The sequence below is a fragment of the Mustela nivalis genome (genome assembly GCF_964662115.1).
Source record: "Mustela nivalis genome assembly, chromosome: 14".
Classification (NCBI taxonomy): Eukaryota; Metazoa; Chordata; class Mammalia; order Carnivora; family Mustelidae; genus Mustela; species Mustela nivalis.
Genome location: NC_139033.1, coordinates 82,437,106 through 82,462,381, shown reverse-complemented (window position 1 = coordinate 82,462,381; position 25,276 = coordinate 82,437,106). Strand labels below are relative to the sequence as shown.

Below are 25,276 nucleotides of genomic sequence, written 5' to 3'. Positions count from 1 at the left end.
AGACTTTTAAGCAGGTTACAGGGTTCGATATCATGACCCTGAGATCATGACCTGAGCCAAAATCAAGAGTCGGAAGCTTAACCAGTTGAGGCACCCAGGCACCCCGAAAGTTATCAGTATTATTGCTTATGTCAGTTTCTTCAACAAATGATGCAGGAAGAATTAAACATCTATACCGCCCCCAAATAAAAACCTAAAAATGGAACATAGGCCTAAATATAAGGCCCAAAACTATTAAGCTTTGAGAAGAAAACAGAACACAATCTTCATGACCCCAGGATAAACCAAGATTTCTTAGATAAAATACCAAGAGCCCTCATCCATAAAAGAAAGAGGCGATGTATTTCATTTTACCCTTTTACATTTTAAGTTACCTTTGTTTAATAATTATGTTATCTTTTATCCCCATTTAGCATGTGTCTGTTAAATATATTAGGTGGTTGGTTGTTTGGTTTTTAATAGCTGGCTGTTTTAAAAAACTTTATACTATTACAAAATTGTGGTAGGCAAAGTAATGACCCCCTCCTCAAAGATGTCCACATCCTAATCCCGAGGATCTGTGAATATGTTAGGTGGCATAGCAAAGAGAAATTAAGGTTACAGACAGAATTAAGGTTGCTTATCACCTGATTATAAGAAGAAGGAGATTGTGGATTATCTCAGTGGTCCCACTGTAATCACAAGGGTCCTTCAAAGTGGAAGAAATCAGAATTTGAAACCAGAGAGAAGAAAGCAGCTTGCCAGCACCTTGGTGCTTGTTCTTCCACAGCTTTATCTTCATACATATCTATATTTTTACCTAAAATTTTCTTTCTATAACTAATTGTTTTATAAGCTAACATTTTTGGTAAAAATTCAGAAGTTTTAGGAATATTCAACTAAAAAGGTAAAAATCTTTTATAATTCCCTAAGGGTCACTGTTAATAGAATTGTGTTTGAGTGTCCTTCCATGTTAGTACATAGATCTGGCTTTTCTTTAATGATTTTAAAACATTTCATTCAGGGGCACCTGGATGGCTCAGTCCGTAGATTATGCAACTCTTAACCTCAGGGCCATGAGTTCAATCTCCATGTTAGGTGGGGAGCCTAGTTAAAAACAGCAACATTTCATCAATCTTGGAAATTCAGCTTTTTCTAACTTTTGCTACTGTGTGTGTTTCTTTATGTGCTTACTTTAGTAACTGTCAGCTTAGATGTTGAATTTGTTTTATGTACTAACCTGAGCCAAGGCTCAGAAACACTCTGTTGTCTAAAATAGAATTTGTTTTGGGGTGGCTCAGTCATTAAGCATCTGCCTTTGGCTCAGGTCATGTCCCCAGGGCCCTGGGATTGAGCCCCGAGTCAGGCTCCCTGTTCAGCAGGAAGCCTGTTTCTCCCCCTCCCACTTCCCTACTTGTGTTCCCTTTCTCGCTGTCTCTCTCTCTCTCTCTCTCTCTGTCAAATAAAATCTTAAATAAAATAAAATAAAACTGAATTTATTTTGGATATTAGAGGAACTGTCTTTTAAAATCTTTGATATAAAGGTAGTGTATTATCATGGGCAACAGTTTGGAAGTATAGAAAGAATAGGTAAAAGAAACACCCTTAATTACCAGAATCCCAAAGTAACCTTTAACATTTGCTGTTCCAGGGTGTGTGCAGCTTTTACCTATACTTTTGTAATTACGTAATGCATTATAATTATAAGATTTTTAAAAATTATACTTTCAAGTGCATTGCATGTGTTACTGATTAGATTGGTTTGTATTCTGTATTGTCCCAAGCATGTTACCTAAATCTTATTTCCTAAGTTGCCTTTTTTTAAGAGGTGGATACATAACAAAATTGCATAATTAAGACTTTATAATAGGGGCAACTTGGTGGCTCAGTGCGTTGGGTCTCTGCCTTTGGCTCGGGTCATGGTTCCGGGGTCCTCGGATCGAGCCCTGTGTTAGGCTCGCTGCTCAGCGGGGAGCCTGCTTCCTTCCCCCTCTCTCTCTGCCTGCCTGTCTGCCTACTTGTGATCTCTGTCAAATAAATAAGTAAAATCTTTAAAAAAAAAAAAAAAAGAGTTTGTAATAAGTAAATCTCCAGGCTTCCCTCCTGTTTGTTTACTCACTTTTTTATTGTTAGTTGTGATTTGTATCAAATTATTTGAGATTTTTATTTAGCTTACTGTCCTTAGGTTAAAGCTATGAACTCTGAGATTTGTTCATTTAGATAACAATAAACGTTACTAAAATTCAGGAAGTTAATTTTGAAATGTAGTCCTTGGGTGAAAATAGTGAAGCAGGGAGGGACTATAACTAGAATAAAGAAAGGGGGAAATGGGAGTTGGTAGTGCCAGAGTGAGCTGTGTAGCATCATGTGTTCGAAACTGGAGCTTTCCAGCTAGAGCTCCTAGTTTCTGTTCATAGCCCAGCTACTTCCTAGCTGTGTGAACTTTAAACAAACTACTTAACCTCTCTGGGCCTCAATTTTTCCCATTTACTTACTTATTTATTTATTTTAAAAAAATTTTTTTTTAAATTTATTTCTTTATTTGAGAGAGATCGTGCCTGTGTGCCGGGGGAGGGGTAGAGGGAGAGACTCTCAAGCTGAGAATCTTTGCCCTGAGCTCAAAGTCTGATACAGGGTTCAATCCCAGGACCCCAAGACCCATGACCTATGCTGAAATCAAGAGTCAGAGGCTTAACCTACTGAGCCACCCAGGTGCCCCTCCTGCTTATAAAATTGTTAGTAGGACCTGCATCACAGGGTTATATAAAAGTCCAGACCACTGGAATATGTAGGTCTGGATTCTGAGATCTCAAGACTGAATTTTTTTCATTAATGTATCTTGGAGATCTTTCAGTATCCCTAGTTATGAAAAGTGGTACATAGTATTCCCTTGTAGTGATGACTCAGAGTGTCTTTAACTAGTCTCATATTGGATATTGAAGTTCACTTTAGTTATCTGTTGCCGTGTAACAAACTACTCCACAGTCTGGCACCTTATAAGACCACCATGTATTTGTTCCTAAGTCCATTGGCCCAGGCACAGCCTAGTGGGTCTGCTCATCTTGCTCCAAGTTGCATGGTCTGAGGTGGCCTCACCATATCTTACAGTTGATTCTCGTTTATGTCATTTCCTGTCATCTTACAGTAGACCCAACTGGGCTGCTTCTGATGGCAGAAATATTCCAAAAGAGAAAGAACAGAAACTGCAAAGTCTTAAAATAGCAGACACTTCTGCAGCAATCTGTTGGTCAAAGCAAACTACAAGGTCAGCCCAAATTCAGTTGGTGGAGAAATAAATCCACCCATTGATGGGAAGAGCTGCAAAGAATTTTTGGCCATATTTAATCTGCCACCAGGTTGTTTCTAGTTTTTTACTATAACATACATAAATTCACTATTTAATAAATAGATCTGAGTGTTCTGTGCCATTGGGGTTCCAAGGCCCTGGACTTAGAACAGCAATAAAACTGATTACCTGCCTGCAGGGAGCTAATAGTCTGAATCTGTACAAAAATGACATAAGTAGATGAATGTAAGACTTCAGGGACTCACAACACTAAAATTCTGAAGCGGAAACACTGGCACTTTTAAGTTCGGTTAATGATAGTTTTTAAAAAAGGAAATGTAAATATCTCAAATATGAGGGAAAAGGTACTCATTTTTATTATATAAGGTGTGAACATTGAAAGATCGGTGATCCCCCCCCCTTAAAAAAAAAAAAAAACTCGTAACAGTAGAAGAAAGCATCAAAAGTTTGATGACCAGGGCACCTGGGTGGCTCAGTGGGTTAAAGCCTCTGCCTTTGGCTCAGGTCATGATCTCAGGGTCCTGGAATAGAGCCCCACATCAGACTCTCTGCTCAGCAAGGAGCCTGCTTCCTCCTCTGTTTCTCTGTCTGCCTCTCTGCATTCTTGTGATCTCTATCTGTCAAATAAATTTAAAAAAAAAGAAGTCTAAAAAAAAGTTTGATGACCCACCATGTGGTCAAGGCTGTGTGAAAAAATAGATGTTTTCAGAGACAGCTGATAGCATGTAAATTGGTTGAGTCTCTCTGGAGGGCAGTTTGGGAGTTCTGTACATCTTTTGTTCCAGCAGTCTTTGGGACCAACCAAATGGAGAAGTGACATTTTAATTTGTTTTCTTTAATTAGACTGAGATGGGACACCTGGCTGCCTCAGACAGTAGAGCATGCAACTCTTGATCTTAGGGTTGTGAGTTCAAGCCCTATGTTTGTGTAGAGCTTAGTTTATTAAAAAAAAAAAAAAAAAAAGCCTGAGATTGAATATTTTTCACATATTTGTTAGAAATTTCTGATTGCTGAATCCTTTGAACAGTAGTATTGTAGATTTTTCTTCAAAGGAGTGTAGCTTAGGATTCTCTCCAAAATTACTCCAGTGAGGGGGAAGAAATTATTATTCAACAGATGGTACTGGGCTAGTTGAATAACTGTTTGGAAGAAAATGAATTTAAATCATTACTCATACTTCAATGTGAATTCCAAAAAAATTGATGATCTAATACGTTTTAAAAAATCATGGCATTAAAAGCCAACGATACTTAGCATATTCAGTATTTTAGAGAAAGACTATCTTCTGAGGCTGTAAAAACATACAAACCAAGAAAACAAACATAAGAGAAAAATAGTAGATTTGATCACATAAGGTTTAAGACTTAAAATAGATTAGCTAGGTCAAGTGTGAGCAATAGGTATAAAATGTTCCAAATTGAAAAGCATTTGACAGATCCCTATCCTAAAACTATTAATGTTAAGGCAACTTAGCACCGTGGTTTAGGTTGTGCTCTAGAATTGGCCCCTGAATTCAAATGGACCCCACCACCTCAAATCTTTGACTTCGGACAAGTAATTTAATTCCCTGTCTCACAATTTCCTCATCTCAAAATTGGAACAAATTGCATTTCCCACCTCAGGGTAAATTTGGGAGAGTTATATGAATTATTAGTTTATTGATGTTGGACTCATCATTAATATTAGTTGTGCCTGAAGAACAGAGAGAAATCTAAGACCTCAATGGATAAATAAATGAGCAAAGGATAAGAACACAATTTACATGAAGAAAGAGGTGAGGAAAGTAGGAAGAACGTTTTAGAGAGTGGCAGTTGAGACTTTGATTTGGGCATATTAAATTTAAGGACACCTAAAGGCTAAATGTTAATTGAATTGTTGAGGTAACTGTGTTGCCTCTGCTTAAAGGAATATCATAAAGTCACTAAAAGTGATTCTTAACAAAGTCTTTATAGCATAGGAAAATATTAATGAACAGTATTTACTGGGGAAATAATACAGCATTTTTTATATAAGGTATGATCTCAGCTATGTAAAAGAACATGCAGAGAAAAATTCTAAAAAATATTTCAGAAGATTCAGTGTTACATTGAGCGATGGGGTTGTGGGTGCTGAGAGATGGGATCTTGGATGACTCATTTATGGACTAGAGGATCAGCTGTTTAAGGCTTTCTTGGTTCCACTTCACAAGAACCTACTGCCAACAGCTTAGGCCTGAAGGAGGACTGTACTGGCTCTCATAACTTGACAGGTCCCGTGATGTTTGGATTCCAGGGGACAGCCACTTTGACAAGAAATCTGGACCTCTTGCCTTCTCTGATGTCTTTATTGTTAGCTCTTTTCTTGTGGTGACAAGATGGCGACCCAGCAACTCCTGGTCACATTGACCTGTTTCCTGATAGTTTCGGCCTCACTGTGGGACTCACGGCTTCTTTGTATTCATCCCTGACCACTCTTTGTGGCCAAGGGAATCAAGTTGAAATGTGGCTAGGCTATTGTCACCATTCTCATGGCACAACCAGGAAGTGTGGGTGAGCCTGAGATCTTCCCATGGCAAGCGCAGCTCCACAGAAAATGAGGGGCAGTGGGCCCTGACAGGAAAGCCAACAGTTCTTTTCTTCTTGCATCTATTTATTTTTGAAATTAAGAAAGTGCAGTTCATGTAAGAAGTCTGTCTCCTTTTCTCAGATAACCTGTTTGAAGAGCTTCCAGACTCTTGCTGCACCTGTAAATACATATATTAGTTGTGAATGGGTCATAAGCTAGATACTTTTACTGCCTGCAGAGAGTTGTATTTATCAGTCTGCTTTGGAATCATGCAGGAGGTTGAGAGGGTAAGAACAATGATGTCTCAGAGCTTGAGAACACAAACCTTCAATGGCCAATGGAATAGAAGTAGGAGCTCTTGAAAACTGGAAAGAATGATGGACAAAGAAAGTAACTAGTGCATATTTCACAGAAGCAGTAGATGGCATCATGAGAAAGTGGACATGCTCAGCAGTCTCCATGGAACAGAGGCTTCCAGCTAAGGGATCATTGGTGACTGGATAAAAGTATTTGAGGAGCACGTGCATGGCTCAGTTGGTTGAGCATGGGACTCTTGGTTTAGGCTTAGGTCATGATCTCAGGATCGTGAGACCGACTGCCAGGCTCCGTGCTCAGCTGGGAGTCTGCTTGAGATTCTCTCTCCCTCTCCACCCCTCCTCCAACTCATGCATGCTTGTGCTCATGTGCTCCCTCTCTCTCACATAAGTCTTTAAAAAAAAAAAAAAAAAAAGACTAGTTGAAGCACTCAGTGTGAATGGGAAGTTTGAAACGGAAATTGCAGACAGAAACAACTGGTCCAGATGAGGGGGAGCTGGGCTACACAGTCGGAGATTTGACTTCTATCAGGGAGAGAGTCTCCTCTTTCTGCAGTAAGGACATGTGTGAATCTGGTGGAAGGACATCCAGGAGGGTTGCTCCTGGGGACCTCTGTTTTCTCAGCACCCTCAGTAATACCTGCACAGAGTAACAAGGTTCACGGGGCAGGAAGGGTATGATTCAAGCTGTGTGAGTTGGGAATAATCTTAGACTAGAAAAGCACCTGAGCAGAGGTGCCCCAGAACATTGGGAGGCCTTGTTAAGATTAAAAATCTCGAGTTTGGGGGCGCCTGGGTGGCTCAGTGGGTTAAAGCCTCTGCCTTCAGCTCATGTCGTGATCCCAGGGTCCTGGGATTGAGCCCTGCGTCGGGCTCTCTGTTTAGCAGGGAGCCTGCTTCCCTTCCTCTCTCTCTCTGCCTGCCTCTCTGCCTACCTGTGATCTCTGTCAAATAAATAAATAAAATCTTTAAAAAAAAATCTTGAGTTTGTATGATACACAGTTCTCTGTAGTGTGTTCCTTAGACCTCTGAGGTCCTCCACAAGTCCTTTCAGGGTGTCCATAGGGTCAAAACTATTTTTACAGTAACACTAAGGTGTTCTCACACTTTCTCTGTGCTGCCAGCTGCACTCTTGGTGCTGAAGCAGTGGTGAGCAAGACTGCCAGCACCTCGACCCAGGGCAAGGCAGTGGCAGTGCCATGCCCTAATAGCCAAAAACCAGTGCCAACTGCACCTAAGAATGTCCCTGACAGAGCAGTAAAAAGTACTTGCTTTAAATCTCGTCCTTCTCACACGTTTTGTGCACATTGTGTGTGACAGAATGAGAACATAGACACATAGAGCATGTCTGCCACATGCCAATTGCAGTGGTTTTTCCTCAGAGAAAAGTGCTTGTACAGTTTGAACTGTGACTGAACTAACTGCTTCTTAAGATCAATCATCAGTAGGTTTTAAGAGCAGGATTCTAAGACTGGGAAGTTTGAGAAGCATTGTTGCAGTGGCACAGTTTGAACAGCTAGGTCTTTTTCTCTGGCCCTACTCAGAAATTCAGGCTGAGGATGGGAGTGACAGGTTGCAGCCTTGATCTTGGATGAGAGTTTTGCTGGATAGGTGAGATGGACCCGCAGTGATGCTGTGGAGAGCCAGTCATATGACTCACCCCAGGGTCTGGGCTGAGATGGGAAAGAAAAAAGGCTGAAGGACCAGACAGGCAGAGCAGGGTCATGTTGCTGTGTACCCACTGAAGTTAAAGAGAAGGTATGGGGTTCTAGGAGGCTACCAAGGAGAGTCAGGGATCGTGGTCAGATTTAACCCCAGCCTTGAAGGGACTTCCAGCCTTTTAGGGGAAATAAAACCTGCATCCAAGGAAGCATATGCACAGGCAGAATGATTCATGCCATCTGAGTGGTGCCAGTGGATTGCTGTGTGACGTGGGAGGAGGGAGGCTGGGCACTCTGACTGTGGGATCAGCACCTGCCAGCTGCTTCCCGTTTCTCTCCTTTTCCCCTTCTGTAGCTGTGAATAATGCAGAAATAGCACTAGCAAGAAAAGGAAGCTGGAGATCCAGTTATTTTTCAAGTAGCAGAAAAAAGCTATCTTCCTTTGTGATTTTTGCCTATAGGTTTAAGGGCCTAGAATTTAACTTGAGAGAACGAAAAGGTCTATTTTAGAGCTGCTTAAGCTGCCAAATACCAGCTGCCTTGAAGTGCTTCCCTATTAGTATCAACAAGGTTTGGAGGGGGAAAATATGCCCCAATGGCTTAGAAATAATGCTGTTAAGATCTGACTTGTGGTCAGACCTTCCTGGATTTTTCCTGACAGATGGTGTCTAATTGGAAAAAAGGCCAAATGACTTCTAATCCCTCAAGAAAGTTCTTGGGGAGAGGTTCCTGGATGGCTCAGTTGATGAAGTGTTTGACTCTTGGTTTTGGCTCAGGTCATGATTTCAGGGTCATGAGATTGAGTCCCACATCAGGCTCTGCGCTCAGTGTGGAGTCCGCTTGGGATTCTGTCTTTCCCCCCTCTGCCCCTGGATGCACATGCACGCACACTCTCAAATTTATAAATAAATAAATCTTTTAAAATTCTTGGGGAATGTCTCAGTTCTTTTATGGTAGTGGGGAGCAGTCAGTGGTTGGGAACAGTAGATGGGATAGGTTTATTACCTGGGTTACAGATAGTAGGACTGGAATGTGCAACAAGTCTGAAAAACTGGTATGTCATGTGTTCATATATCTGCCTGGGGTTCTGTGGGACCTGGCATTAAGGCCAGAGGTACCTGAGTTATTGACCATTGTGCTGTACTATCCTGACTTTGGAGAGAGCCGCCTCTGAAACCTAGCCTGTTCATGGACCCTGAGACCTCACATCATGGCAGTGGGGATGTAGATCTTTCCGGTCCTGACAGTGCTTCATTCAACACCCTAAGAGCCTCCTCTGCTCTGAAAAGTTCTCTAGCCCACAAAGTAAAATGTCACTGTTCCCTAATTTCCTATGGTAGCCTCATGTGTATTGAAAAGATGATAGGGAGGCAAAAACAGAAAACATACTATTTGTAGAAATGCACTCTGTTGGGCGCCTGGGTGGCTCAGTTGGTTAAACAGCTGCCTTCAGCTCAGGTAATGATCTCAGGGTTCTGGGATCAAGTCCCACATCAGGCTCCAGGGAGCCCACTTCTCCCTCTTCTACTCTCCCTGCTTGTGCTCTCTCTTTCTGTCAAATAAAAAAATAAAATCTTTTATTTAAAAAAATATGCGCTACATAAAAATTTTTTTACAGTTTTGTGGACACGAGCAAAGTTATGTGTTGTGTGGAATATATCATGACAGTCCAAATGTGGCTTACCACATTTATCTCCCAGTTGTCTTAAAGAATGGGTGGGTGACATGCAACAAGGGAAGTCACAGGTAGGAGCCAGAGCTGAGTGCACATGCAGGCACGCACACACGCGTGCACATGCACACACATCCTCTCATGCCTGTTCTTTCAATGACCTCAGGCAGTAAGGTTCTGCCTCCCGGTGCTCTCCTGAGGTTGACTTCCTGGCACACAGCGGTTAGGCACTTCAGATTCAGATTGTGTACTGGCCTGCTGCTCTCCAGGATTGAACACAGTTTTTAGTGAGTAGATAATTAAAATGATTTTCCTTTTCCGTTCTCCTCAGGACTTAGTGATAATGTGCTGATTTGCAGATGGATGAGATCAATGACCTAATAAGTTATCACTGTAAGAAACAAGGTTTTGTTGAGGAAATGGCAATGTTTTCATCTTTGGTTTTATTTTATTGATAATTACATTCTCTAAAAATAAAAAGAAGAAGAAAGAAGACATTCTTTATTTTGCTAGTAGTTTTTCAGACTTGGAATAGATTATCAGACTTGTTCCTTGGAGTTCTTCGATTTTTCAGGGGTGCCTCAGAGCTGCAAGCTAGGACTTAAGAGAGCTGGGTAGCTCCTTACCTACCCCTGTCAAGAGCCTTCAATTTGAGGAAAGGACCTGCTACCTAAATTGGAAACCCTGTTCTGAGCATCATTAAATAAAAGCACACATTTTTTTAAAGAGCAGTAATATCTTTTCTAGCATGTATTCTTTCTCACTGAAACCCGCTCCTGATACTAAATATAGGAACTGTTTGGTCATATTTCCCTTAACCCATGTTGCAGCCACTGTCAGCCATGACCTTTGGCTTTCTTCATGGCTTGAAGTAGTGCCTGGACACTAGCTATGGAGGCCACCAGGGTAAGCCATTCATTAGCTGTCCCTCCCTCTTGGTCCTTTTGATCCCACACTTTCTGTTCCTGTACTCTATACAGGGAAGAAATATTCAGCTGCTGACTACCAACTAGATCAAGAGAATACTTTGGGGGTGCCTGGCTGGCTCAGTCAGAAGTACGTGTGACTCTTAATCTAGGAGTCATGGTTTTGAGCCTCATGTTGGGTGTAGAAATTAGAGATTGCTTCAGTAAATAAACTTTAAAAGAGAGAGAATACTTCCTTTTGGGTCTTGGAGAAAGATGTCAAGCTGCAGAGTAGGCCAAGGGGCCCGTTCTTCACACATATGGAAACCACGCAGGAGGACAAGTGACCATTGTCTTCTATGGCCTTAGAGGCCTACCATATGTGTTGAAAGATAAATTGGCCATTGCGGAGAGGACTTTTGAGTTGACTTAAGAGAAATAAATATATAACACTTTTCCTTCAGATGTCTGCAAAGCAGAATGGTCGTTTAGGAAAAGTTCAGTTTTGTAGGCAAAATTGACTTTGAACTATGGTCTTCCATTTTCAGCATTTGGCTGATTATGTCACCTTTCTAAGTCTAGATTTGTGATTGTCAAATGGTCATAATCTCCAGAAGCCCAGATAATAGTCACTCAGTGTGTTGGCTGTTCTCCCCATGGTGATGCTTAGTTCCATTTTTTTGTCGGTCAAGTTTACTTAAGCAGGGAATGGAAAGTAATTCAGTAAATGTTCCTTTGGCTTCTCACTACTGCAAAACCTTTCTTTTGTAGCTCTGGATTTACTGGACAAAATGTTGACATTCAACCCTCACAAGAGGATTGAAGTAGAACAGGCTCTGGCCCATCCATATCTGGAGCAGTATTATGACCCAAGCGATGAGGTAAGGCCAATACTCCTGGCTGCTTCTCCAGGGATATCTATCAGCCAGCAGCAGGCCCAACCAGGAAGGGCCCAGATATCATACTTAGACTGACCCCAAGAGGTATATGGTGCCACCTCTGGTCCTCTCAGTAGCCCACATCATCTGCCTTAAGGAGCAGTACTGTCAGCACAGCTTGAAACCTCTCCCCACCCCACCCACCAAGCCCCTTCTATCTTAAAAAGTTTCCTCCAGGCCACCTGCAGCAGGGATGGGGCTGCAGGAATGGATGAATAAAGGGGAGCACAGATAAGGGGTCCAAGACTAGAGACCATTGTCATGGTTTGTGGCAGGAAGAGGAACCTAAATCAGAGTGCCTTCCTGAGGGTGGAAAGGAGGCCAACTGCCTGCTTGGGGAGGGGCATTGCAAAGTGAAGGGGGGGTGCGCAGCTTGGATAGTTCCCACTGTGACTTGATGACTTCATGTCTGGTGTGCCTCCTTGGGGATGGGGATACAAGAGCCTCTTGTGGTGAGAAATGAGTCCAAAGATGGATGTGGCAGGCCTCTGGAACATGCTGGACAGCCAGGTAAAGATACTGTGTGTCATGTTCTCTCCAGGAAAGTCCTAGTTTCCTGGCCTCTTTGACTCTTCTGAGGCTTTATTCTCTGGACAATAATAAAGAAAAATGCAATATATACCCAAGTTTGGGTCGTTCTGGTTGAGGCTCACATGTAGAAACCAAGCCTTCTTCACACTCTTGTTTTAAAAGTGGGGAGAACCAAGCAGAGTGTGTTAAAGGGGAAAATGGAAGAGGGAAGGAGAAGGTATAAAAGCTAAAAACTGATAAAGAGAAAGAACAAGTCAAAAAGAGAAAGTATTTCCTAACCAGTTCCCTTCCATCTCTGTCCCCGTCCCCTCAGAAATACTGGGGGCAGCTTGCAAAGATACCTCTAATTTTGTAAATGGGAAAGGAGGGGATAGTGTAAAGTTTGGAGCTCTGACTAGCCCTGTGAGCCTCCCATGTCCTAATCGCAAGCCTGGGTGGTACCCCAAACCCAATTAGGGAGTTGGGAAGACCAGAAAGATGGCATATGTAGGACACAAGTGTGACCCCACATAGAGCTGTCCTTGAGAGAGAGAACTAGGTATTGTTTTTGTTTCATGGACATGAATTCTCTACCCCCTTTCAAGAAACCAGTGCTTAGTGCAGAGTTTGGTGTCCCATGTTTCCTTACCCTAAAGGCCTGATTTGAGGATTACAAGGATAAAATTTAGAATTGCCTGGTAACTACTAGGCATCCACTGATTGACAGCTGGAATCCTCATCAGATTAGTTCTAGAACATTATGTTAGTTTGGGGGTACTTAAAAATCAAAATATAAATAATAACAATTGACTGATTTCCTTTTTCATATATATATATATGGGAATTCCTTAACAGAGACATTTTAAATATGTAGTTTTTTTTTTTTTTTTTTTTTAAGATTTTTTTATTTGTTTGAGAGAGAGCAAATACACAAGTTGTGGGAAAGGGGCAGAGGGAGAAGGAAAGGAGACTCTCCACGTAGGGCTCGATCCCAGGACCCTGAGATCATGACCTGAGCCAAATGCAGACTCTTAACTGACTGAGCCACCCAGGCACCCCTTTTTAAATATGTACTTAAATAGCCTTCTGATTAGTTATAGAGTGTGCTGAAAAATAAAAATGAAAACTCACAGAAAACTATGACACAGATCACTTTGTAGTCTTGTTACACAGGTATTAAGATTTTGGAGTATTTTCGGGGCACCTGGGTGGCTCAGTGGGTTAAGCCGCTGCCTTCAGCTCAGGTCATGATCTCAGGGTCCTGGGATCAAGTCCCGCATCGGGCTCTCTGCTCAGCGGGGAGCCTGCTTCCTCCTCTCTCTCTGCCTGCCTCTCTGCCTACTTGTGATCTCTCTCTGTCGAATAAATAAATAAAATCTTTAAAAAAAAAAAAAAAGATTTTGGAGTATTTTCTTCTCGGTCTTATATTTCTGTATCTAAATTAAAAAAAAAACAAAACAGGCTTCATGTTGTTTAACACAAACGTGCACATTTCCCTCTGATATTAATCTTCCTTACGGCTTCATTTTTTAATGGCTTCATAATATTTTTTCACATAAAAATAATGTATTTAAGTACATTGATTTGAGTAGCCTGGCTTTTGATTATATAAACATATCATTACCACCTACACAACAGTGAATTTCTGTTACTTCAACACCTAGTGCCTTAAAAATTTGAAATTGATTTTGGTATTAGTGATAAATTCAGAAGAATGTTCAAAATGGATGTAGTTGCTCCCCATCCGTTTATTACATGTTCATACAAAGTGTGCCTTTTGGAGCGTGTAGGTGGGATATGGGTGCATAAATGCTCTTTATCAGAGCTCTTGGTTTCCATTGATGTCAGTGCTGCTGTATACATTTCGGAGTGTAAGCCACAGACATTTGATCAGTACATGATTACCTCTGCCATAACCACTCTTGTCTGCTCCCCATCCTGTGCTCTCCTACAGCCCATTGCCGAGGCGCCATTCAAGTTTGACATGGAGCTGGACGACCTGCCCAAGGAAAAGCTCAAAGAGCTCATCTTCGAAGAGACAGCTAGATTCCAGCCGGGATACAGATCTTAAATTTGTCAGGTACCTAGAGCTTTAGCCACATGATAAACCCTGGTGAGGGAGAGAGAATATGAGTTAAATGTTACTAAAAAGAAAGATTTCCTTGAGTTCCATGTGGAAACTTCCTGTGCTTAAGTCAGAAAGTCTGGTGAGCAATGCAGTGGTATCAGTAAGATTTTCAAAAAATTGTGTTAAAAAAAAAAGGAAATGCAGATCTTGATTTTAGAGAACATCCATAAAGAGGGGGAAAGAATAGTGTGGAAACTCGAGGGAGTGGAGGAGTGAGAATAGTGTTCAAGTCTGTAGAAATGAGCAGCGAAGTCAATAATTACAACCAGGCCTGAAGCATTTGCTGGAGAAATGCTTCGGACAGAGCAGCCCAGGAGAGGCTGGAGGTGTTTCTCCGTGGACAGCGGGGTCATGCACAGCCTGATGGCTGGTAGCTACATGGCTGCTTTGCTTGCAGCAAAACGGGAGGCTCCGTGAGGGTGGCGAGAGAAGAGTGGCTTCTGTGGCGGTATGCGTCTGATAGAACTGTGTCTCTGCTCCATTCTTTCTGCCCTGTCCATTCTGTTTTTATACATTGGGATCTACAGATGGTGGTTCAGGCTGAGGGTTGGCAGTTGCAAGGCTCAAAAGCAGAAGCTGCTTGGGGTGTTTCACACAGACACCGTGTAACTGGTCAGAGGCCTTTAGAATGGCTGGATAGGAAAGGGTAGGGTTACCTGCAGTAACTCCAGGAAGCTGTTCCCAGGGGCCTCCAGCTAAAGGAGCAAAAGTAAAACGGTTTTAGCCAGGCTCCTTGATCATCACACAGCCCAGCGAGGGTGCTGGGCACCTGCTGTAACTGCAGCTGTTAGAGCATCACTATTGCTGTGAATGGGGCCAGGAGCCTGTACTGCCCTCTGGAGCCTGAAGCTGCTGTTAACTATCCAGTGCCTATGAAACCAGGAGCCTCCCTTCTCCTCAAAAGTCGTGTGTCACTAAGAAGCAGAAAAAAGGAAACCTAGCTTTTCCTGCATTGCCGGCCTTTGGCAGAATCTCATCAGAAGCCAGTCACCCGTGAAGTCCAGCAGTACAGTTGACAGTCTCCCAGCCCTGTCATTAAGGACAGAAGACAAAGGAAGGGTAGAGAGAATTGAGGACTGACATAGCCAGCTCAGCCTCAGGGGGCCATGGAAACCATCAGGCAGAGTAAGGCTGGGAACCAGTAGAGAGTACACTCTTCTAGTGTGGAGGAGAAAAAATGGGGTTTTCAGAAGTCTGGTGACTTTGGGGCGCCTGGGTGGCTCAGTGGGTTAAAGCCTCTGGCTTTAACTCAGGTCATGATCCTAGGGTCCTGGGATTGAGCCCCGAATCAGGCTCTCTGCTCAGCGGGGAGCCTGCTTCCCCCCTGCTCTCTGTCTCTGCCTGCCTCTCTGCCCACTTGTGATCTGTCAAATAAATAAATAAAATCTTAAAAAAAAAAAAAAAAAAAAAAGAAGAAGTCTGGTATCTAAGCATGAAGGGTTGGAGGAGAAGACTGGGTGGGAGAAGAGCTCGAAATGAATCTGTGAGCTTCCAGACCAGAGGGCTAGAGGCTTGGACGAGGGCTGTGGAGGCGAGAAGTGGTGTTCGGCAGAGTGGAGGAAATGCAAAGTCTGAAAGACTCCAGATTTACTGACCCTAGCACCTGACACTGGACATGTCCTAAAAGACAAACTCAAAGTGAAGTGTGGAGCACCAGCTTGTAGGACATTAGGAACAAGCTGATAAATAAGCCCTTTGGGATGAGGAAGAGGCTGAGGAGATCAGAGTCTAGCAAGGCTTGGATTCATTTATCCTTTCATACCCCATGATGTTAGAGTCTATTAAAGTATTTATGTATAATGATATGCAGGGTCACTCACTGACAAAAAGTCAGACCCCAGGACCCAACCGCTTTGACTACTTGAGTCTCCTTGGGTTCTCCATCCTGGTCCCTTTGCTTGGTGCTCACAGTGGAAAGGGTCCTGTCTCTCCCAGAACTTGTTTCCCTGTGTCTGCACAAGGTCAGATCAGCTGCATCAGGGTTTTGGAAATAAAGTTTTATCTGGCCCTTTACAAGTACAGGTTTTCTGACCCCTGGCCTAGAATATTGAGCCGAGCTACTTCGGTTGCTTTTCTTTCTTCACAATCCTTTTAACAGCTCATTTTCCTGAAGTCCGTTGGTGGCCTCTGTTTTTCTCCATCTTTTTCTTGGTAAGCTCACACATACTGCATACTTCTTCTGGGACAGGCACCTGTTAGACTCTCTGGGGAGCAGAGCAAACCTAAACCTGGCCCCAAAGGAGCACACGGTTTAGTAGGGGACAAAGACAAACAGAACTGCCACACATGTTTTTAGTGTGAGAGAGAATGCCAGGAAGGAGGGAGGTGCTTGGCAGTGTGGGGCTGGGGAGTCAGGTCTGCATGGGAAGCTGAAGCCCAGGCTTACCAAGGAGCCCGCCTCTCTCCCATAGGCCTCTTCAGTTTCTGAAGCATCAGGAAGGTGATTCTAGGACACTAAGGATGTTGGGTGACCCAGAGAGCAAGGTACCCTTGGGACTACTGGTGCAGCTGCTGGAGGAGGAGGGCAGTGCAGCTGCCACGGGAGAACGAGACAAAGGCAAATGTGCTCCTAGGACTTCAGGGCGCAACTGCTGGCCTGATGTCTCCTGACGGAGGCCACGGCGGCTGCCAGTGTCCACCCCACTTTATGAGAGTCCAGGATTAGGGCTTGTTACCAGGGAAGGGGTGGCAAAGACAGTCACTCTGTGTTTAGTTCACTTTCGCCACGGTACATGATTATAGCCTGACTTTTTTCCCCCAGCTTTTTGTTACTGAATCATAATTGACATATTAGCTTCAGGTGTACAGCATAATGATTTGATTTTTTTTTTTTTTTTAAGATTTTCATTCATTTATTTGACAGAGATCACAAGTAGGCAGAGAAGCAGGCAGAGAGAGAGGTGGGCAAGCAGGCTCCCCGTTGATCAGAGAGCCTGATGCAGGGCTCGATTCCAGACCCCTGAGATCATGACCTGAGCCAAAGGCAGAGGCTTAACCCACTGAGCTATCCAGGCGCCCCTGATTTGATTTTTATACATCACAAAATGATCATCTCTATAGATCTAGTTACCCAGTGTTTCTTAAATTACAATTTTTAACTATTTTGAAAAGTTGAGTTTTACAATAGAAACCTGTTTTCTCCCATATCTATTCATCTGTTCTTCCATCTGCCTGTCAGTCTATCTTACTTCTTTCTTAATGCATTTCCAAGGAGGTCCCAACATCTAGATTGGCTTATAATTTAGTCATTAGAATATAAAAGTAAATCCAGAGGAAGGTGGAGCTGGGGGCACTCATTAAATTCTGGGCCAGGTTCTTTCACAAACATTTTATTTTGTTGCTCACAGCAACATTGACTGAAGTCAGTATACAGCCCATGTTTATGACTGAGGAAACTGAAGATTGCACGTGTTTAAGCATTTTGCTGAAGATTATACACTGTTGGCAAAGTTAGGCAGCTCTGGGTCTTTGGACTCAGAAATCCCATTTTCTTCTAAGTTCAGTATGTTGCCTTGGAGTAGTAGTTCTGTGCCCTAGAAAAGGCTGAGGAGCTCATTCACAATACTGTACCACAATGTTACTGAGTTCCCAGCCTGCAACAGTGAGATCAGACGCTACAAACTGGAGTGTCAGGGAGGTACAGGTGCTGGAACATACAGGGACTTTAAAGAAAGGTGATGTTGACTGCCCAGCCACATAGGAAAGAACTAGAAAACGTGCCCACACAGGACCTCAGAGTACAGCCATGGGGACACCTTTGCGGGAGGGGATAGCAAAGCCTACTCCAGGAAAAGCCCCACGTGTCCCCTCCTTGACTCAGCACAGGCTTTACTGATGCCCTCAGTGGTCTGAAATGATCGGGGGTGTTCGTTATATTTCGTTTAAGTGGGTCAGTTTTAGATAATGTGTCCAGTGAAAAGTTAAAAAATATGTCTGTGGTTAACTTGGTGACAAGCCTCCTCTTGCTAGAGGCTGATGAAGGTAGGTGCCTAACTTCCTTCCTCTTCTGCCTGTTGGTGAATTTTCTCAGACCGATTAATTTCTCCCAGACAGTAGATTTGGCTGCAGTTCAGAAGAGCGTATCTCTAGAGGGAGGTCATTTCCCATCTCTGAGTCCATCTCCTTGTCAGAGAGTTGGGTTATAACAATCATTCTTCCTGCCCTGACTCCTGAGTGGTAGATGAACTCCCATTTTGCCTGAAAGTGCATTGTGAAATACAAAAGTGACATTCTGCTAGATCATACTAGCAGACATTTCACAACAGTAAGGGTCTCTCCAAAGGGAAGATCTATTTTGTTTGCATTTTGACACACTTACGTTACCCTCCAGCCATCTCAAGCAGACTTCCTCATCAGAGCCAAGAACACAACATGATTGGAGTAGTAGTGTTTCACTTCTCCACAGCGTGATGCAAAACCAATGGAAACCTCTGGATGAACCTAATTCATTACATATGGATGCCTTAGGCAGTGGTTCTCAGAAGTGTGGTCCATCTGTGCCTTGCCCCCCAACAGTCTGTGTTTTAACAAGCTCTGCAGAAGATTCTGATGCTCACCCTTGAAAACTATTAGCCTATAAAGGGTTAGAGTAGATTTGATTTGTAATATAATCTCTTCGTGTAAAATAGAGATATTACCATAATGAAGGGGGGAAGGTGTGCTTCTTGTACTTTGATGGTGTGACACTTCTAGTAGACCTCTTGCAGGTGGGTCCTGTCAAGTCTAGAGAATGAGTGAAGACTTGTCTACAGGATGCCACCTGCTGTCTCTCAGGGAGCTGTCCTTCAGGACTGGTGGGGCCACAGCTGTCAGATCACCCCAGACCTACGTGATCAGAACTATCTGCTGCTCCTGGCAACCATGCCATGGCTCCCTGCCTCACCAGAATCCAAGCCCACCAACCTCACACTTCCAGCCAGTACTTCATTTTGCTTGTCCTGCTTTGTTGCAGTTGTAGGGAACTTGACTGTTACAACAACACGCTTGGCACTGTGTGGTTGATTCTGTCCTAACTGGACATCCAGAGAGGGAAAGAGACCTGGTAAGAAGGGGAGGTAGCAGGAGTGCCTGGCTGGTTCAGTCAGTGGAGCGTGTGACTCTTGATCTCAGGGTGCAGGTTTGAGTCCCACATTGGGTGTAGAGATTGAAAAAGAAAAAAGAAAAAGAGGTCACAGATGAATGTTTTGCGTGTGTGTGTGTGTGTGTTTCAGAAGGGTGCAGAGAGAGGGAGAAAGAGTCTTAAGCAGGCTCCATGCCTAGCATGGAGCCCGATGTGGGGCTTGATCTCATAACCCTGAGATCGTGAGCCAAAATCAAGAGTTGGACACTTAACCAACTGAGCCATGCAGGCTCCCCAAATGTGTGGGTTTTTTTCCCCCGAGATTTTATTTATTTGCGAGAGAGCGTGAGCAAGAGACTACAATCAGAGGGAGGGGCTGAGGGACAGGGAGAAGCAGACTCCCTGCTGACAGGGAGCCTGACCTGGGACTCAGTCCCAGGATCCCAAGATCACGACCTGAGCCTAAGTCAGACGCTTAACTGACTAAGCCACCCAGGGACCTCCCAAATGTATGTTCCTTCTTTTTCTTTTTCTTTTTCTTTTTTTTTTTATAAAGATTTTTATTTATTTATTTGACAGAGAGACACAGCGAGAGAGGGAACATAAGCAGGGAAAATGGGAGAGGGAGAAGCAGGGTTCCCACTGAGCAGAGAGCCCAATGTGCAGCTTGATCCCAGGACACTGGTACCATGACCTGAGCCACCCAAGGACCCCCTCCCCCAAATATGTGTTCTTTACAAAGACCTTCAGATCCTGGTTTTGACCATTGGAGTGGTGGGTACCGTAGTTAATAAAAGGCACCTGAGGAACACTGAAGTCTGCCAAGCTGCAAGTATGCATGAGTGCGTGTGTTCCCTATTTCACAGAAATAGGGAACCTCCTCTGAGGTGCCCAGGGAGAGGCGCCTGCAGACTGGAGGCCGAGCCCACTCCTTCAGAGCTGCCCTGTGATGCGCACACCCTTGTGGTTCCAGGTGAAATGACCTTCCCCCTCTGCTTCCCATTTTTCCAGTTTTCGTAATGTTGGTACATTCTTTTCACTTCTCCATTTTCCTAATATTGCTGCTAATGTTGTTTTAATGTGGGTCATTCTTAACTCATAGGCTTGTTTGTTTGTTTTTCAATAGGACAAGGGCTCAGAGGACTGGACATGCTCAGACATCGGTGTTGTTCTTCCCAGTTCTTGACCCCGGTCCTGTCTCCAGCCCGTCTCGGCTTACCCACCTTGACTCCTTTGAGCCGTTCGGAGGGGCGGTTTCTGGTAGTTGTGGCTTTTATGCTTTCAAAGAATTCCTTCAGTCCAGAGAACTGTTCCTGGCATCCCTGTGTGTGTCACCCACTGGTGACCTGTGGCAGTATGTACTTTCAGTGCACCTACTGCTTACCGTTGCTTTAGTCACTAATCGCTTTCTGGTTTGAAAGATGCAGTGGTTCCTCCCTCTCCTGAGTCCTTATGTGCCGCCCTGCTGACCCATGCAGTCACACCAGAGATAGTTCTTTCCAAATTGGCTCTCGTCACTGGCCTCTCACTTTATGATAGGGAAGGCTACTACCTAGGGCACTTTAAGTCAGTGACAGCCCTTTATTTGCACTTCACCTTTTCACCATCAGCGTTTCCCCAGAGCAGGAGCATGTGGAAACACCTGGGATGTCTTTGCAGCCTGCAGCAGGTGCTCCCATCTCGGGAACCTTTGGGGGCACTTGCCCGTGTCTTTCCTCATATCATGTTAGTCACTAGCATATTTAAGGTTTGTGCTGTTTGCCCAGCTTTTAGAAAACTCATTTTTCTAAATAAAAGAAAGAAGTACTGCACCCAGCAACTTCACTGTCTAGATTTACTGTGGTTTCTCACACTATTCATAGAGGTAAAACACTCACCCAGATGTGTTATCTGCAGTACTGTTTGCAAGGCTTACACAGAAAGATTGAAAGTGGCAGCTGCACTCGGGATTTAGTGAGAGATGGACACCGGAGCAGGGCACTAAGGAAGGCGTGTGGAGAAGCAGCCCACAGGCCAGCCGGATGTCACAGGGCAGAGCTGCACACGCAGGGGTACGCATGCCCCCAAGCTCCTTCACACGGCGTGCCACATTCAGTGTAGCCACGTCCAATGCCTCAGGATTTAGCAGAGAGGAGCCCTGCGTCTTTAAATAAGAAAGTGTACAATTCTTTTTCCTCCTCCAGCATGTCAGCATCTCAAGTTCATTTTTCAACCTACGATATAACAATTTGTAATAAAGCCTTCATGAGCTTATGACATGAAGCACTGTTCTGTCATCAGGTACTCTCCAATGTTTCTGATACAGCTGAGCTAAGACCATGAGAAAAAGCTAGCACTAAGTCATGTTTGGAGCTCTAGCCCATATTATCCTGATCTCTTTAAGTATTTGTTCCTGCCACTGCATACTGTGGCGTTGACTTGGTGTTCTGTCCCAGTGCGGTGCCTCCTCTTTACTCCCCCACTGCTCTCTGTGGTGAGAAATTTGCCTTGTTCAATAATTACTGTACCCTCGCATGACTGTTACAGCTTTCTGTGCAGAGATGACTGTCCAAGTGCCACATGCCTATGATTGAAACGAAAAATTTATTGTTACCTCTGAGTTTGTGTCCCACGGAAATGCTATCCAGCAGATCACTTAGGAAAACTAATTCTATTTTTAGCTTTTCATTTCTCAGCTGTCCTTTTTTTCTCGTTTGGTTTTTGACAGCAATGGAGAATGGGTTATATAAAGACTGCCTGCTAATATGAACAGAAATGCACTTGTAATTCATGAAAATAAATGTACATCTTCGATCTTCATATTCATGTTAATATTCAGTGTCGATTTCCTCTGGATCAGCGTGTCCAAATGGACAGTCCGCTCCACTCTGTGCTTGGAGCAGAAATGCTTGGGGGCCTCCTCTTTCCACCCAGGGAACTGCCCCAACACTGGTTTATATAAAATGATTTAGAGGGCATTTCTGTAGGGTCCTGGTTTCCCTTTGCATAGCAGAGAATCGACTCTCTGACATGTTCCTTTACTCAAATCATAGGTCTAAAATAATATGTCAAACTATGGTGAAGACGCCCAAACGTCAGGTTGCATTCTCTGGTTCTTGTGTGCCCCGGAAATGCTGCTGGGCACCATCTGAGTGCTGGGAAGGACTGCCCAGTATCACTTGGCCCACACCAACTGGCCAGGGTGCTGATGTTCACACCTCACAGGTGAACAAAGGACGGCTGACGCAGCCTCAGAGATCAGAACCACATCTAGATTCTTGCTCTAAAGTACGTGATTTTCATCTCCGTGCTCAGAGCTGCCATGTAAAGGTCTGCACGGCATTGATAGGATAGAGGTTTGACTGTTACTTGATATATTGGTGAGTCAGTTTTCATTTTCAAAGAAGCATTGACAGTTTTCTTACTCTTATTTCTTTGTCCTTTTTAAATGGAATGTTAGTATTATGAGGTTAATCTGCAGTCCTCTAAATAGAAAGCCATAGCCTTGGTTACTAAATACCTGGGGACTGCAGGCTGTTCCATCCCCCTCGCTGGTACTGTGGAGTCAGATTGGCCTGAAACCACTAACTGCATTCTAGAATCACTGTAGTCATAAGTTGTGTGCTTCTTATTAATCATGCCAAACTTGGTTTAACAGGTCAGAGAATTGTCATAATCAAGGTACCTGTGAAAAGTACTAGCTATTACATGTGATAGGCTTGTCATTTGGAATCTTCTTCCATCTCTAAAAATGTACTGCTTAGATCATCCAGATTCCTTATTGGTGATACTGAATGCCTCCATTTTTAGTATGCTCAGATAAGCTTTCAGACTAATGGCTTTTTTGGTGTCTAAAAAGTAAGCAAAAAACTCCTATTGAAACATTCCAGTCTTTTCATTTAGTGTGAAACAAAATACCTAACAAAGCCAGTGGAATGGATTTGAGAGAACTCATGACGACTCTGTGTTGACACAAGTCTTCAAAGCTGAGGGAGACACGCAGACCATTTTGATGCATGGGTAGAAGAATACCATTGTGTTTGTGTGCAGTACACAGTGCGTGGTGTGTTCACAGTCTGTCCTGCTGCTGCAGGCATAGGTGATGGGTGTGCAGGGTCCTGCTGGCTTTTGGAGCCACACGTGGCTCATCACTGGTTGTGTCTAAGTAAAGAGTCACACATGTATGCTGCCCACACCGCATGCCACATAACGTTCAAACCATTTAGAGGAGACTGTTTGACCTTTATTTGCTTATATGTTAATACGGTTTTTAAATTGGTAACTTTTATATAGTATGGTAACAGTATGTTAATACACACATATGCACACATGCTTTGGGTCCTTCCATAATACTTTTATATTTGTAAATGTTTTGGAGCAATCCCAAGTTTAAGGGAAATATTTTTGTAAATGTAGTGGTTTTGAAAATCTGAGCAATCCTTTTTGCTTATACATTTTTAAAGCATTTGTGCTTTAAAATTGTCATGCTGGTGTTTGAAATATGATACTCGTATAGTGCAGATGAGAAGCATGTAACAGTAGATCTGTGGTCTCTCTCACTGTAAGCCAGTTCGGCATCATGGATCGGAAATGACTGGGAATCCAGAGGGAATTCTCTAGGGTTGCACCAGGTTTACCTAAAGCTTGTTGCCTTTTTTGTGCCGTTCATCCGTGTAGAGCACTCGAGAAAGTTCTGAAACTGCTTTGTATCTGCTTTGTACTGTTGGTGCCTTCTTGGTATTGTACCCCAAAACTCTGCATAGATTATTTAGTATAATGGTAAGTTAAAAACAAATGTTAAAGGAAGATTTTATTAAGAATCTGAATGTTTATTCATTATATTGTTACAGTTTAACATTTATTTGTGGTATTTGTGATTTGGTTAATCTGTATAAAAATTGTAAGTAGAAAGGTTTATATTTCATCTTAATTCTTTTGATGTTGTAAACGTACTTTTTAAAGGATGGATTATTTGAATGTTTATGGCACCTGACTTGTAAAAAAAAAAACTACAAAAAAAAATTAGAATCATTAAATTGTGTCCCTGTGTTACCAAAATAACATAGTACTGCGCATGTATAGCTTAATTGGAATTTCATATGTGAACATAAGAAGTCGTCTAATCCTTTATTACAGTGCTTCCCAAATGAGTGTGTTTGTAATTTGACTTTGCTTATAGTAACCAGTGATAGAACCATAAGCTGGTACTCTGAAGGCCAGTGGGATTTTAGTGCTCCATCAGGTTTTCCAGATTGTTCTTCAGATGCTTGGCTGTAGAATGGGGAAGAAGGCAGTGCTGGGAATTCAGACACGGTGCCCATGTGCGTCTCTTCTCATCTTCCTAAACTTCAGCACCACTGCTGCCGAGGCAGGTGTCCTTGGCCGCCTCTTTTTTCAGACCAAGATAGCATGAATGTATTAGGGACTCTTGGACATTTGGTCCTTCTCAATACTGGGCATCGTGCAATGACTTACAGAACAGAAATACTGGACAATGTTTTGGTTTGGTGGTATAGAAAGAGCACAAACTTTGGGCCCATACATGTGGGTTCAAAACCCACCATCTGCTGATAACTGCAGCTGGCTTTGGGCCATTGTGCTGTTCTCTGCTTCAGCCTGTTGTACACTCAGACCTTCAACTGGAAAGTGGAACTTGGTATGTCATAAAGATTATACAAATACATTTTAAGTTTCTAGCTCAGTACCTCAAAAGAAAGTAAATAGTAGATCTTTCAAAATGCCTTATATATTTATTTGTTTTTATTTATTTGTTGTAAGGTAGCACTAAGACATCTGTTAACTACCTGCTTTCTATTCATCTGAGTGGGGAGGACCGTGTGAACATTTTTTCTGGGAAATGAACTGATCTCACCTAAATTGATCGGTATTTGAAACATTCATGGAATTATTGCATTAACTTTCCCTTTGAGAGATCAACACTATTGTCTCCCAAATGCTGTGGAAATCAATTGTAATGATCATCTTCGTTCAGCACAAGGAATTAATAATCTTCTTTTTACACATTAATTATGATGAGCCCCTTGTCTTGGCAGTGGTGCAGCCATTCCAGTTCGCAGTATAGACTCAGATCTTGGTTGGTTCTCTGTATTTAATCAGAACCAGAATGTTCAGAGTTGACCAGTGACCACACTGCTCTTCTCTTGGGAGAGCAGAAGCCAAGCCCAGGTCACAGGGTAACAGCAGGTAGAGGCAGGCGCAGACCTCCCTGAAGCCCCAAGTGTGGAGGAAGGACAGAGATTGGGAGGAAGGACAGAGATTG

At 43.2% G+C, this 25,276-nt stretch overlaps 1 protein-coding gene across 1 annotated transcript in view; it reads left to right on the top strand.

Annotated features, from left to right (window-relative positions):
- The window catches only part of MAPK1 (mitogen-activated protein kinase 1), a 103,733-nt gene extending 79,679 nt beyond the window's left edge, over positions 1-24,054 (top strand). Inside the window, exons 7-9 of the mRNA XM_082697729.1 lie at positions 11,154-11,263; positions 13,785-13,910; positions 20,144-24,054. Of these exons, the coding sequence (XP_082553855.1) occupies positions 11,154-11,263; positions 13,785-13,901 (227 nt within the window). The 3' untranslated portion in view covers positions 13,902-13,910; positions 20,144-24,054. The remainder of the gene's footprint in view (positions 1-11,153; positions 11,264-13,784; positions 13,911-20,143) is intronic.
- The last annotated feature ends 1,222 nt before the right edge of the window (positions 24,055-25,276 follow it).